Source organism: Triticum urartu, chromosome 3 (assembly GCF_003073215.2).
Source record: "Triticum urartu cultivar G1812 chromosome 3, Tu2.1, whole genome shotgun sequence".
Taxonomy (NCBI): Eukaryota; Viridiplantae; Streptophyta; class Magnoliopsida; order Poales; family Poaceae; genus Triticum; species Triticum urartu.
The window spans coordinates 294003229-294019126 of record NC_053024.1 but is presented as its reverse complement, the minus strand read 5'-3'; the positions used below and the strand labels follow the sequence as shown (position 1 = coordinate 294019126).

At 47.0% G+C, this 15898-nt stretch overlaps 2 protein-coding genes across 2 annotated transcripts; one reads left to right on the top strand and one right to left on the bottom strand.

Annotated features, from left to right (window-relative positions):
* Positions 1-880: 880 nt before the first annotated feature.
* On the bottom strand, positions 881-1962 carry LOC125546810 (protein MAIN-LIKE 1-like). Its single transcript, XM_048710935.1, has 3 exons — positions 1884-1962; positions 1197-1802; positions 881-1117 (listed from the first exon to the last, which is right to left on the bottom strand). Exons 2-3 carry the CDS (start codon positions 1620-1622, stop codon positions 881-883), a joined length of 663 nt encoding a protein of 220 aa, XP_048566892.1. The 5' UTR covers positions 1623-1802; positions 1884-1962.
* An 869-nt stretch (positions 1963-2831) lies between these two features.
* On the top strand, positions 2832-8510 carry LOC125543858 (leucine-rich repeat receptor protein kinase EMS1-like). The gene is made up of 4 exons (XM_048707351.1): positions 2832-3365; positions 3703-3963; positions 4058-4984; positions 7791-8510. Exons 1-4 carry the CDS (start codon positions 2924-2926, stop codon positions 8249-8251), a joined length of 2091 nt encoding a protein of 696 aa, XP_048563308.1. The 5' UTR covers positions 2832-2923; the 3' UTR covers positions 8252-8510.
* The last annotated feature ends 7388 nt before the right edge of the window (positions 8511-15898 follow it).

Genomic DNA, 15898 nt, shown 5'->3' with positions numbered 1-15898 from the left:
CCCCCCCCTCTAGACACATCTACTTCTAGATCCTACAAATGTCTGTTTCTCTACCAGGTGCGCGGCCAAGCACCACATTACTATCATTGATACATCTCCATAGCTCCGTGCCCTGAATAAAATTTAAGTGACACACCACTCATGAAGAAATGTCACATGTTCAAAAAAGAGACAAAAAGACATACCACTCGGTCATGCAGAGGGCCATAATCTAGGTGCGCTCCAATGGTCTCCCTAATAGAGTTGTTGAATGCACCATTAGCAGCCTCACTTGGCATTACTTCCAAGCAATCGACACGAGTCCAAGCACCCTTAAGGATAACTCTGTACTCTTTGTGAAGCCACTCCAAATGCCTTAAATATGCCCCCTCGTCATTGTCAGGTGTGTGATCATCTTCAACTCGGGCATTCCTCTGAGCATTCCACATGTCTACCCACATAAGATGGTGATCCTCCCAATTAATGACATTCTTGTTGTGTTGCCGGCTCGTCCTACAAAGTATGAGAAGTATCGGCATCATTTTCATTTTTCCGTGGTTACACATTGATCAACATATGGTACAAGAAACTCTCACCTATGTAGCACCACACTTGTCTTAACATACTCCGGCGGGGTGCGTTGTTGTACTCCAAATTGCTTCGAAACACGATGTGGAAGATGCCACTCCACCGCAAAAAAGCATATCATGGGGCAACGCACACGCCAAAGATGTTGGTCACGAAGGCACATATTGCTCAAAGGGAACTGCCTAAGTACCATGTACGGCCTCCAGTTAACCTACATCACAACATGTCACTAGCTCATGCACAACAAAAAAAACTGTAATGATGGCAAGGGATTTGATAATTACCTGGTTGTAAGTAAGCATGTCAAGCTTCCTTATGTATGCCTTATACCGCCCATGGCGGCGATACTCGACACTTGGACATTAGCCCAAGTGTATGCGATAGTGGGATATCGCTCCTCATCCCCATCAAAAGGCCACTCCCAAGGTTCTTCCGGAGCAATGGTGAAGTTACGGCCCACAGGGATACGCTCCCACATCCAAATCTGTAGGGCCCAAACAAAACCACCAAGACAAGATTTCGGCTTACTCCTCATACATGCTCCGTCCAACTGCACATTTGTACACACATTAAACAATCACAGGAAAAAAATTCTTTCATATAATGAGAATGCATCAAATTATCATTACCTGACGGTACAAGAAGGCTAGTGCCGCCGACCCCCAACTCCACTTGACATCCCAGTTACGAAGAGGGTCCGAGAACATCCACGAGGCTGTGTCTCCCGTGCCGTCAGGAAACGCCACTTGGGTTAAAAGATTCCATAAGCAAGCCCTGGCGTACCTCTCCACAACAGCCGGACTGGCATTCTCTGGGCACTCGTAAAAATGTTCTTGTAGCCACGAGAACAAAACACCAGATGGCCTAGGATCCTTCTTTGTTTCATGAATCCACGGGGGAGGTTCAACACCAACCAAACCTGCAACCCTTTGTCGCCACCCCTCAGACCTCACCTTCCCGGTAAGAGCCCTGCCCTCGATCGGAAGACCGGAGATCATCGCAATATCCTCCAAAGTAACGGTCATCTCACCAAGAGCAAGGTGAAAAGAGTGCATCTCCGGTCTCCAACGGTCCGTAAGGGTGGTAATGGCCGTCGAGTTCAGCCATGGTGGTGTGCCTTTAAAGTTGAGCACAAACTAGAGAAGATCCATTCTTCTAAAATAAGGCTCGTAGCGACGGTCATACCTCAAGGACTCACGTGGGTTGTGGCCTCTCAAACGAAGTACTGGAGGAACCTACAAATAACACACGCACAATTTATATACTTCTCTAAACTACTCACAATATGAGAATCAACAATGTAGATACATAATTACCTCCCCTCTTTCCACTAGCACAGCACGATGCTTCTCCTCGTAATAATCATCAAGGCCGGGATATTTATCCGGCTCAAACATCCTACAAAATAAGGTCAATGGATTTATTATAATATATGCTTAAAATTATGACCACATCATATACAAAATCGTGTGAGAACTACTACAAATTATCCCAAAGATACATTACCAACACCAATTCTTTTCAACCTATTTTATCCTAAAGAATCTATCACAACTAATTATTAACAAATAATAGGCTCAACCTAATCCAAAAAATGGTCTCTCTCTAAATCCAATAATAAACAAGTTAACTAAGAATACTTAAACACAAGGAGTATATGTCTTCTTTCTAAACATAATGTAACCAAAATATTCATCAAACAAATCATTAATAACTCATCTTAGGGTTCCACCATGTTTGAAAAAATACATCTACAATAGCCAATCTTGACTGAAAATAAATGGAGGATTGGGAGGAGAATACCTCAAGCAACTCGGGAATGCTCCGATCTCCTTGTTTTGATGATTAAAATAGCAGATCTGGGGAAGATTTGGTGAAGAAGAGGGAGGGGGCGGCCGCCAGTTCGTCATCGAGAAGGAACTGCTCGACCGGGGGAGTGGGCTGGGTTAGGCCCTCGCAGCCCGCGCGTGTTACTTAATCCTGGTCAGAAACGCCAAGGACCTTGGCGTTTTAAGCGTGCCACGTCAGCGAAAACAGCGGGTTCAGACTGACTGTGGGCCAGGTCAGAAACGCTAGCTGCCTCGGCGTTTGCATGTTGGCTTGAAACGCTAGCTTGTTTGGCGTTTCTATGTTAGGTGGAAATGCCGCGGATCCTGGCGTTTTTAAAATGGTCAAATCACAAAATATTTTCTCATCGAGTTCAGTTTGTGACTATAAATGCTGATAAGGTCAGAACAGTGATTTCGGCCTATTTTACTTGTTCACTCATCTCCTCGGACCCCTCACCCCTGCACGCTCTTGTCTCCTCCACCCTCCCCTCCCTCCCCTCTCCGCGAGAGCACCTGCGCGGCCGGCAATGGCCTCCGCCCGCCTCGTAGCCCTCGCGGCATTGGCAGTCGTGTGCCGCTCTCTGTTGGGCCTGGCCTCCGCGGCGGACGACGGAGAAGTGCGGGCGCTGCTGGAGCTCAAGGCGGCGCTGGACCCGACGGGGCGCCTGCTGCCGTCGTGGGCGCCCGGGCGGGACCCTTGCGCCCGGGGCGGGTTCGAGGGCGTCGCGTGCGACGGCAGCGGCGCCGTCGCCAACGTCTCGCTGCAGGGGAAGGGCCTGGCCGGGACGCTCTCCCCGGCCGTTGCCGGCCTCCGCGCGCTCACCGGCCTGTACCTCCACTACAACGCGCTCCGCGGCGGCGTGCCCCGGGAGCTCGCCAGGCTCACACGGCTCACCGATGTCTACCTCAACGTCAACAACTTGTCCGGGCCCATCCCGGCCGAGATCGGCGCCATGGCCTCGCTGCAAGGTGAGCCAAGTCAGAGCTCCGCGTCTTCCCTTTTCGATTCTTGCTTGCCTAGCTAGTTGCATGTGGCGCCGTGGGGCGTGGACTCTGCCATTGCCGCGGCTACATTATTGCTTGGATTGATTCGATTCGTTCCGTTGTATTCCAGTCCAGTCTCCTCTGCTGCCTAGCGTCCCATGATCCTAAAACGAGTTCTTGGATTTGATTGACGCTTCTTGGCTGATATCTAGTACTGCTATAGTGCTATATGATTTGGTCATCGATTGATTTACTGCACTTCTTGGTTTGTTTGCCCCCTCTAACTGCTGTTAATGTTGATGTGTCGAAAACAAAAAAAAAGTGCTGCAGCTGTGCTACAATCAGCTGACCGGGAGCATCCCCACGCAGCTGGGGCTACCGAACAGGCTCACCGTGTTGGCTCTGCAGTCCAACCACCTGAACGGCGCCATCCCTGCCAGCCTCGGCGACCTGCCGGAGCTGAGGCGGCTGGACTTGAGCTTCAACCACCTCTTCGGCTCCATCCCAGTGAGGCTGGCCAGGCTGCCTCAGCTCGCCGCTCTCGATGTTAGGAACAACTCGCTCACCGGCAGCGTGCCCTCCGGTAAGTAATCTACGAGTCCATTCTTTGAACAATTAATGCCTGCTCCGCTCAGTCTCAGTCAGTAAGGAGTCAGTTTGATTTGGTCGCTTCCCAGAACTGGCCAAGCTGGAGGGTGGATTCCAGTACGGGAACAACAGTGATCTGTGCGGCATCGGGCTCCCCGATCTCCGTCCGTGCACTCCGGCGGACCTCATCGACCCCGACAGGCCCCAGCCGTTCAGCGCTGGTATCGCGCCGCAGATCACGCCGGACGGGGCCCGCGGGCATTGCAGCGGCACCCACTGCCCCCCTTCCACCAAGGCGCTGGCGGCCGTCGTCGTTGTCGCGGTGATCCTTCTGGCGGCGACAGCGGCCGGTCTCTTGGCCTTGTCGTGGCACAGGTGGCGCAAGCAGAGGACGGCCGCAGGCGCACCTCCGATGACCACCGTGGGCGGCCGGTGCAGCACAGAGGGCGAGGAGAGCAAGGAATCGTTCCGCAAGAGCGCGTCGTCAACGCTGGTGAGTCTGGAGTACTCCAACGGCTGGGACCCGCTGGCCGACGGGCGGAGCGGCGTGGGGTTCTCGCAGGAGGTGTCCCCGAGCCTCCGGTTCAACATGGAGGAGGTGGAGTCGGCGACGCAGTACTTCTCGGAGCTGAATCTCCTGGGAAAGAAAAACTCCAAGTCCAAGGGTGGCGCCGGAAGCAGCTTCGCGGCCACGTACAGGGGCACGCTGCGCGACGGCACGCCCGTCGTGGTCACCCGGCTGGGCAAGACCTGCTGCAAGCAGGAGGAGGCGGAGTTCCTCAAGGGCCTCAAGCTGCTCGCCGAGCTCCAGCACGACAACATCGTGGGGCTGAGGGGGTTCTGCTGCTCCAGGGCCAGGGGAGAGTGCTTCCTGGTGCACGACTTCGTGCCCAACGGGAGCCTGTCGCACTTCTTGGACGTCGCAGGAGAAGACGGCGGCGGCGGTGCTCTCGGGCATGGCGGCCGCGTCCTTGAGTGGTCCACGAGGGTGTCCATCATCAAGGGCATTGCTAAAGGTATGTCCCTCTCTGTCACTGTCTAGCTATCAGTTATCAAACACTGCTAGAGTGCTAGGGCTAGCGTGCTAACGACCAAATATTTCTGCATTCGTACTGTACTGTCAAAAAACCCTGCCTGAGAAGCACAAGGCTGGCATGCATCATTTGGCAGAATGCATACATGCCCAATCAGTTTCTCAGTTCATCAATACTCTACTAGGACTGTCCTGGTTGTTCACATGTTTCCGGTAGTCACATTCGGAACTGTGTAGCTGTAGGTACTCATAGCCCTGCTTGCTTTTCTTTAGAAAGGAGGAAAACCCCTTCCCTCTCCATCATCATCATGGTGATGCACATAGCCATATTTATTACTCCCTCCGTCCCATAACGTAAGACTTTTTTTTTATGCTAAGAGTAGAACATAAGTACCATCATCTAGAACACTCAAAATCATCCTAAGTACTCCCTCTGTAAAGAAATATAACATCTTTTAGATCAGGTAAAGAAATATAAGACCTCCTAGATCACTATAAATTAGAAACATATGCCATCATCCAAACCGGTTGAATCTAACCCGTGCTACTCCCTCCGTTCCTAAATATAAGTCTTTTTAGAGATTTCAATATAAACTACATACGGATGTATATAGACGTAGTTTAGAGTGTAGATTCACTTATTTTGATGTAAACCAAGCCCCCGCGTCGCTCCTCCCGCGGGCGACAAGGGCGGCGCCGCCACCCCTTGCCGCTAGCCCTCCTCCTCCTTCCCTTCCCCGCCGCCGCCGGGGCAAAGCCCCCGCGGTGGCTGGCGGCGGGGGCCTTCTCCCCTCCTCGCGTCCGTGGCCTGCGGGAGCGGCCAGGCCGAGCGGAGGTGCCGGGGCGCTCGGATCCTGGCGGCGTGGCGGTGACGATCTTGACGGCGGCGGGCCCATGGCGCGGCTGCTGATGGGTCGACGCCGAGCTGTGTGGCGGCTGCGTGCAGGTCTCCTCGTGGCGGCGGGGCGGCACGTGCGCAGCATCCGGCGAGGGGTGGGGATGCGGCCACGGTGGCTTCTCGTGCGAGTACGTGGAGAAGAGGCTGCGGCGTGTGTCCTCGGGGAGGATGGCTATCCTCGCTCAGATCCGTCGGCGGCATGGCGGCGGAGGTCGCAGTGGCCGGTCGGCGGTGGCGGAACTTGGCCGGTGGCAGCGGTGAGGTTCTGTCTGGATCCTGGGGCGGCGGCCCTGGAGGGTGGCGGCTGGTGAAGCTAGGGCTTCCCGCGGCGGCATGGCGTGGTGCAGTCCATGTCCAAGGCGGATCTGTGACGGCGATTTGCTTTGGATTGGTTCGGATCAGAGACGGTGACGAACGCGCGGGATCCTTCTCGGCGGCTCTCGCGGCTTGGCGAGGCGGGGTGGGAGCCCTTCTCCTAGGCTCTAGTGGTGGCACACTCAGGAAGTGGCCGGTGTGCCAGGGATCCCATGGTGGCACTGTTGTTGCGGTTGGTCGCCGGATCTAGGCGGCTGGATCTGGGGCTTTGAAGGCGGTCGAGACGGTGCACAGGTTGTTTGGTGGATTTCTTGGGACGGATCCGGGTGAAAACCTGGTCTTCGGTTGATGGCCGGAGCCGGTGATGACGATGCCCTTATCATCGTTTCCTTCATGAAGGCATCATCAAGGTGAAGCTCCCAACTCCACTCATTACCTCCGGGGGAAACCCTAGATCAGCTGATCGGATTTTGGCGGCATTCATGTGTCGTAACCCCCTTTGGGGCGGCATTCTTGGAGGTGCAGTCGGCTTCGCGGGACCAGCGGACGACTTCTTTGGTGGAGCGGTGCTTCATCCTACACATTGATGGCGACGGATCTTGACAGCATGGTGCAGTGCAGATTCGGAGTTTGATGTGGGAGGATGGACTCGCGCAGGTGGACGGCGCTGTCTGGCGTCGTGGTGGTGTCGATGGCAGAGAGACCTGGCACGGTAGATGCAACAGTACAACTCTGAAGATGGACTTGTGGAAGGTGGCTGCGGCGGCCTCATACCCGGCAGGCGTCCTGGTTGAGGAGTGCGCTGGACTGGTAGGTGCCCCATACCAGGCAGGCGTCCTGGTTGGGACCTCATGTTTTAGATGTTTAGGTTTGGTTGTGATGTTTGTTTGGTATTAGGCCCAGACTATCAGCGCCCCTTCATCAATTGGATAGGTGTAGCGACAGTTGTTGCTTAGACGGTGGCTTTAGTCTTGCTGTTGTATGACTTTGTAAGGTCTTATGAGAATACTTAATAAAGTGGCCGCATGCATCGTTCAGATGTAGAGGCCGGGGGTCATCCTCCTTTTCTAAAAAAAAAGATTCACTTATTTTACTCCATATGTAGTTCATATTGGAATTTCTAAAAAGACTTGTATTTAAGAACGGAGTGAGTACCGTCTTTCATCGGTTGCATCCAAATGCAATAAACTCCTATGCTTCCACATGGTGAAGTAAGGACCACGTACAAGTTCATCATGTAGCTCTGAAAGTTTTTTTTTTGAAAATGAGGAAATTGTCTTCCAATTATTTTTGGTATCTTTGCATTTTTCTTAAAACACACTTATTACGGAAATTTAATAATGCCCAAAGTAAAGCACAAACTCACACTCGATATGCGACTTAAATTTTGAAGTAACCCCACCCAACCAGCTTCCAAAGAGGTTCGATATACTAGTAAGTGGGGGCAGGTTTAGTAGTTGAGTCGGCTGTGTCTCCAAACTGATGAATAACTTTTGATACTTGTAATTTGCAGTTGTTACTCAAATTGTTCTAGCTTTTGCAAAAGCAAGGTTACTTATCGATGTTTACTTTACAGGAATTGGATATCTGCACAGTACTAGAGCAAACAAGCCCCCTTTGGTTCACCAAAACATATCGGCGGACAAAGTTCTGGTGGATTACACCTACAAGCCCCTGATTTCTGGTTCCGGCCTGCACAAGCTCCTTGTGGACGACCTGGTCTTCTCGACCCTCAAGGCGAGCGCCGCCATGGGGTACCTTGCCCCTGAGTACACCACCGTCGGCCGGTTCTCGGAGAAGAGCGATGTTTACGCTTTCGGGGTAATTGTGTTTCAGATACTGACGGGTAAAAGTAAAACGATGCAGCTGCCCTTCGAGTCAGGAAACGTCCATGACCTCATCGATGGCAACATGAAAGGATGTTACTCGGCAACCGAAGCGGCTAAACTGGCAAAGATTGCATTGGTCTGCACGAGTGAAAACCCTGAGCAAAGACCCAACATGGAAGAGCTGCTTCAAGAATTGGACACCTTGTAATGGATGGGCATGCAATGTGATAACTTTTTTTGCCAGTCTCGCGCCTGGCCGTGCTGCCTTGGCTGGAATCTAGGAGTACTTATCTAGGGTCACTAATCGCTGATCTTAGAAACAAATGAGGTACTGATTAATTTATTTTTCTTTCGAAATGAGGTAGCAATGAAATACTTAGGATCAATGCTGAGATCTTGTATTATGCTAATGTTGTACTGTTACTGTTGCTGAGTAAAGGCTGCATAGGTAGATGCATCGGATGCGATATCCTCTGTTGCATGAATGCAGCCATTTGTTGCAACTCCTTTTGCTCGGCCCTTGTTTTCTTCAGACAGTTTATAGCATAGTTGCCATGTTTCTGGTACGGTGGGAACGAGGAACGGGAACGAGGGACGAGAGTCGGTGGCTGAAAAAATAGGATACAACGAGGGTATACATCTCTCGAATGACTTTTTTATAGCGGGGACGCGATCCAATCCGTTTGGGTACGATGAACCCGGTACGGTACCATGGATCGAGGAACACAGTTCCTGAAGAACGACGACTTCGTGACGGTCAACATTCCTTGCTGTTAATGGATCCCTTGCAATTAATGGACTGGAGGAAGAACGAGGAGTTCTTGAGAAAAGAAACGACGGCGTGAGTAAATTATGCCTTGCGTTTTTGCTGTTGGATCCTCGAACCTGAATCGAGGAGCCGACTGCGGAGACGCCGAATCTTCATCGAATCGTACTGAATCCGACCTCGTTCCCGAATCCGATTCCGGGTCGATGAATCAGGATCGAGGGACGGCCTACCATTCCCCGTTTCCGGCTACTATGGTTTATAGCTCTTGTGACTCTCAAGTGTACAATCAATCCTGTGTTCACGTGTACCAGTTTGGATCGATCTTCTGAGGCTGTGATTGCCTCTATCCAAGGAGGAAGAGCCAAGAGTCCTTGAGTGCATGTGAGCTATGGATTGCTGTCTTGTCTTGTTGGTTGCTTATGTTTTGTCCAGTACAGAACCCAGCCTCGTGATCACAGAGGCTAATGCAATCCCCACAGGCAGAAAAAAGGCACACGCTGATCCTGGGCTTTTGTATGCTGGCTGCTAAGGTGGTGAAAATGAACAAAACTGGCCATTTTCGATAGTTAAACACAAAATGGCCTCAATCTAAAAACATTTCACAAAATGGCCCTCTTTTGCATGACGTCCGGGGCTAGGGTGTCGTGCTAAAGAGCATGACGCCCCGGCCTAAGGCGTCATGGTTGTGACATGTAGCATGGCGCCCCGGGCTATGGTGTCATGCCAAATAGCATGACGCCCTAGTCCAGGGCGTCATGCTATCTAGCATAACGCCATAGGCCCGGGCGTCATGCAAAAGGGCCACTTTGTGAAATATTTTCAGAATGAGGCCATTTTATGTTGAACTTTCGAAAAAGGGCCAGTTTTGTTCATTTCCACGCTAAGGTGCGAGACAAAATAGACTCTACCACACAGTACAAGGGCAACTCCAAGGTGCCGACGCATTCTGTTCCGCGCGTTCGTTTGGGTTAAAACACATTACGTTCCGCGCGTCCGTTTGGGTTAAAACGAGTTAAAAGCACTGGGGGTCCTAAAACTTGCTTAGGATAGGATGTGATGATTTGGTCCTAAAACTTGCAAAATGATCCTAATCAGTCCTATAGCTTACACCCAATGTGTAACTTTGGTCCTGAACCAATCAGAGCTCGACAACTGGAGTGCTCGGGCCCAATCCGGTCAGCGCATGCTTTTTTGCAAATACCCCCTACACTTCGTTCTAATCAACCCGCAGGACAACCTCCTGTGTGCAGCAGAAGATATGGTTGTTGGGACTTGGAGAGCTTGGGTTGTCAGCTGACCTCCTGTACCATGGAGACAATAAACACTTTGTTAGAACCTTTAGGATTGACAAAATCTTCTGGTTGCATCATATACAACTCTTCTTTAAGAAATTCATTAAGAAATGCAATTTTGACGTCCATTTGCCAAATTTCATAATTATAAAATGTGGCATTTGCTAACATGATTCAGAATGACTTAAGCATCGCTACGGGTGAGAAGGTCTCATCGTAGCCAAACCCTTGAACTTATCGAAAACCTTTCGCGACAAGTCGAGCTTTGTAGACATTAACATACCATCAGCGTGAGTCTTCTTCTTGAAGATCCATTTATTCTCTATGGCTTGCCGATCATCGGGCAAGTCCACCAAAGTCCATACTTTGTTCTCATACATGGATCCTATCTCGGATTTGATGGCCTCAAGCCATCTGTCGGAATCTGGGCTCATCATAGCTTCTTCATAGTTCGTAGGTTCACCTTGGTCTAATAACATGACTTCCAGAACAGGATTACCGTACCACCCTGGTGCGGATCGTGCTCTGGTTAACCTACGAGGTTCAGTAGCAACTTGATCTGAAGTTTGATGATCATTATCATTTGCTTCCTCTCTAGTTGGTGTAGGCATCACGGGAACGGATTTCTCTGTTGTGCTACTTTTCAATTCGAGAGAAGGTACGATTACCTCATCAAGTAATACTTTCCTCCCACTCACTTTTTTCGAGAGAAACTCCTCTAGAAATGTTCCATTCTTGGCAACAAAGATCTTGCCTTCGGATCTGTGGTAGAAGGTGTACCCAATTGTTTCCTTAGGGTATCCTATGAAGACACACTTCTCCGCTTTGAGTTCGAGCTTATTAGGCTGAAACCTTTTGACATAAGCATTGCTTCCCCAAGCTTTTAAGAAATGACAGTTTAGGTTTCTTGCCAAACAATAGTTCATACAATGTCATCTCAACGGATTTAGACGGTGCCCTATGTGAATGCGGATGTCTCTAATGCATAACCCCAAAACGATAGTGGCAAATTGGTAAGAGACATCATAGAACACACCATATTTAATAAAGTATGGTTACAACGTTCGGACACACCATTACGCTGTGGTGTTCCAGGTGGCGTGAGTTGTGAAACTATTCGACATTGTTTTATATGAAGGCCAAACTCGTAACTCAAATATTTGCCTCCACGATCAGATCGTAGAAACTTTATTTTCTTGTTACGATGATTCTCTAATTCACTCTAAAATTCTTTGAACTTTTCAAACGTTTCAGACTTGTGTTTCATCAAGTAGATATATCCATACACACTCAAATCATCTGTGAAGGTGAGAAAATAATGATACTTGCTGCATGCTTCAACACTCATCGGACCGCATACATCGGTATGTATTATTTCCAATAAGTCATTAGCTCGCTCCATTGTTCCGAAGAATGGATTTTTAGTCATCTTGCCTATGATGCATGGTTCGCAAGTATCAAATGATTCATAATCAAGTGATTCAAAAAGTCCATCTGCATGGAGTTTCTTCATGCGCTTTACACCAATATGACCTAAACGGCAGTGCTACAAGTATATTGCACTATCATTATCAACTTTGCATCTTTTGGCATCAATATTATGAATATGTGTATCACTACAATCGAGATTCAATAAACCATTCACATTGGTTGTATGACCATAGAAGGTTTTATTCATGTAAACAGAACAACAATTATTCTCCGACTTAAATGAATAAACGTATTGCAATAAACACGATCTAATCATGTTCATGCTCAACGCTAACACCAAATAACATTTGTTTAGGTTCAACACTAATCCCGAAGGTAGAGGGAGTGTGCGATGGTGATCATATCAACCTTGGAATCATTTCCAACACAATGAGCTTATGAAATTATTTGCTAACTAGAGTGTTTCTTCTGATCCTAATGATGTGCCCTTGTCTACTTTGGTTGAGAATAATAATTAATCAATGGATGTGAATTTTGTTGGTAGGAACAATTTTGGTAACAACGTGTATAGAGGAAATTTCAATCCTAGGCCTTACCCTAGTAATACCTCTAATAATTATGGTAATTCCTACAACAATTCTTATGGAAATTATAATAATATGCCCTCTGATTTTGAATCTAATATTAAAGAATTTATTTCTTCGCAAAAGAATTTTAATGCTATGATCGAAGAAAAATTACTTAAGATTGATGATTTGGCTAGGAACGTTGATAGAATTGCTCTTGATGTTGATTCTTTGAAACTTAGATCTATTCCACCTAAGCATGATATCAATGAGTCTCTCAAATCCATGAGAATTTCCATTGACGAGTGCAAAGAAAGAACCGCTAGGATGCGTGCTAAGAAAGATGCCTTTATAAAAGCGTGTTCTTCTAGTTCCTATGAAAATAATGATGAAGATCTAAAAGTTATTGATGTGTCCCCTATTAAATCTTTGTTTTGCAATATGAATCTTGATAATGATGGGACCGAATATGATCCACCTTTACCTAGAAGGCGTTCTAAGAATTCGGAATTTGTTGATCTTGATGCTAAATTTGATAAAAGTGGGATTGAAGAAATTAAAACCCTAGATGTTGCTAAACCCACTATTATGTATTTCAAGGAATTTAACTATGAAAATTGCTCTTTGCTTGATTGTATTTCCTTGTTGCAATCCGTGCTAAATTCTCCTCACGCTTATAGTCAAAATAAAGCGTTTACTAAACATATCATTGATGCCTTGATGCAATCTTATGAAGAAAAACTTGAAATGGAAGTTTCTATCCCTAGAAAACTTTATGATGAGTGGGAACCAACTATTAAAATTAAAATTAAAAATTATGAGATTTATGCTTTGTGTGATTTGGGTGCTAGTGTCTCTACTATTCCCAAAACTTTGTGTGATTTACTAGATTTCCGTGATTTTGATGATTGCTCTCTGAACTTGCATCTTGCGGATTTCACTATTAAGAAACCTATGGGAAGAATTAATGATGTTCTGATTGTTGCTAATAGGAATTATGTGCCTGTAGATTTTATCGTTCTTGATATAGATTGCAATCCTTCTTGCCCTATTATTTTTGGTAGACCTTTCCTTAGAACGGTTGGTGCAATTATTGATATGAAGGAAGGGAATATTAGATTTCAATTTCCATTAAAAAGGGCATGGAACACTTCCCTAGAAAGAAAATAAAATTACCATATTAATCTATCATGAGAGCCACTTATGGATTGCCTACCAAAGATGGCAATACCTAGATCCATTCTTGCTTGTTATGCCTAGCTAGGGGCGTTAAATGATAGCGCTTGTTGGGAGGCAACCCAATTTTATTTTTATTCCTTGCTTTTTTCTCATGTTTAGTAATAAATAAATTATCTAGCCTCTGTTTTGGTTGTGTTTTTTGTGTTTAATTAGTGTTTGTGCCAACTAGAACCGTTCGGAAGACTTGGGGAAAGTCTTGTTGAACTTGCTGTAAAAAACAGAAACTTTAGCGCTCACGAGAACTGCTGTCATTTTTATTTGGAAAGTGCTATTTAGTTAATTATTTTTGCATATGATTAATAGATAAATTACTCACGTCCAGCAAGTTATTTTAGAATTTTTGGGGTTCCAGATCTTGCGCTAGCTACAGATTACTACAGACTTTTCTGGTTTTGACAGATTTTGTTTTTCGTGTGTTGTTTGCTTATTTTGATGAATCTATGGCTAGTAAAATAGTTTATAATCCATAGCGAAGTTGGAATACAGTAGGTTTAACACCAATATAAATAAATAATTAGTTCATTACAGTACCTTAAAGTGGTCTTTTGTTTTCTTTCGCTAACGGAGCTCACGAGTTTTCTACCTTAAGTTTTGTGTTGTGAAGTTTTCAAGTTTTGGGTGAAGATTTGATGGATTATGGAACAAGGAGTGGCAAGAGCCTAATCTTGGGTATGACCATGGCACCCCAAAGATAATCTAAGGACACCTAAAAGCCAAAGCTTGGGGATGCCCCGGAAGGCATCCCCTCTTTCCTCTACTTCTATCGGTAACTTTACTTGGAGCTATATTTTTATTCACCACATGATGTGTGTTTTGCTTGGAGCGTATTTTATGATTTGAGTCTTTACTTATTATTTTACCACAATCATCCTTGCTGTACACACCTTTTGAGAGAGCCATACATGATTTGGAATTTGATAGAATACTCTATGTACTTCACTTATATCTTTTGAGCTTTATAGTTTTGCTCTAGTGCTTCACTTATATCTTTTAGAGCACGGTGGTGGATTTTTTTTTATAGAAACTATTGATCTCTCATGCTTCACTTAGATTATTTTGAGAGTCTTAATAGCATGGTAATTTTCTTAAAATCCTAATATGCTTGGTATGCAAGATTAATAATAAAACTTTCGTATGAGTGTGTTGAATACTAAGAAGAAATTGATGCTTGATAATTGTTTTGAGATATGAGGATGGTGATATTAGAGTCATGCTAGTTGAGTAGTTGTGAATTTGAGAAATGCTTGTGTTAAAGTTTGTGATTCCCGTAGCATGCACATACGGTGATGTTGGAAATATGCCCTAGAGGCAATAATAAAAGCATTATTATTATATTTCCTTGTTCATGATAATTGTCTTTATTCATGCTATAATTGTGTTATCCGGAAATCATAATACATGTGTGAATAATAGACACCAACATGTCCCTAGTAAGCCTCTAGTTGACTAGCTCGTTGATCAACATATAGTCATGGTTTCCTGACTATGGACATTGGATGTCATTGATAACGAGATCACATCATTAGGAGAATGATGTGATGGACAAGACCCAATCCTAAACATAGCACAAGATCGTATAGTTCGTTTGCTAGAGTTTTCCAATGTCAAGTATCTTTTCCTTAGACCATGAGATCGTGTAACTCCCGGATACCGTAGGAGTGCTTTGGGTATACCAAACGTCACAACGTAACTGGGTGACTATAAAGGTATACTACGGGTATCTCCGAAAGTGTCTGTTGGGTTGACATGGATCAAGACTGGGATTTGTCACTCCGGATGACGGAGAGGTATCACTGGGCCCACTCGGTAATGCATCATCATAATGAGCTCAAAGTGACCAAGTGTCTGGTCACGGGATCATGCATTACAGTACGAGTAAAGTGACTTGCCGGTAACGAGATTGAACGAGGTATTGGGATACCGACGATCGAATCTCGGGCAAGTAACATACCGATTGACAAAGGGAATTGTATACGGGGTTGCTTGAATCCTCGACATCGTGGTTCATCCGATGAGATCATCGAGGAGCATGTGGGAGCCAACATGGGTATCCAGATCCCGCTGTTGGTTATTGACCAGAGAGTCGTCTCGGTCATGTCTACATGTCTCCCGAACCCGTAGGGTCTACACACTTAAGGTTCAGTGACGCTAGGGTTGTAGGGATATGTATATGCAGTAACCCAAATGTTGTTCGGAGTCCCGGATGAGATCCCGGACATCACGAGGAGTTCCGGAATGGTCCGGAGGTAAAGAATCATATATAGGAAGTGCTATTTCGGGCATCGGGACAAGTTTCGGGGTCACCGGTATTGTACCGGGACCACCGGAAGGGTCCCGGGGGTCCACCGGGTGGGGCCACCTGTCCCGGGGGGCCATATGGGCTGTAGGGGGTGCGCCTTGGCCTACATGGGCCAAGGGCACCAGCCCCAAGAGGCCCATGCGCCTAGGGTGGGGGAAACCCTAAAGGAAGAGTCCTAGGAGGGGAAGGCACCTCCTAGGTGCCATGGGGAGGAGGGATTCCTCCCCTTGGCCGCACCCCCTAGGAGATTAGATCTCCT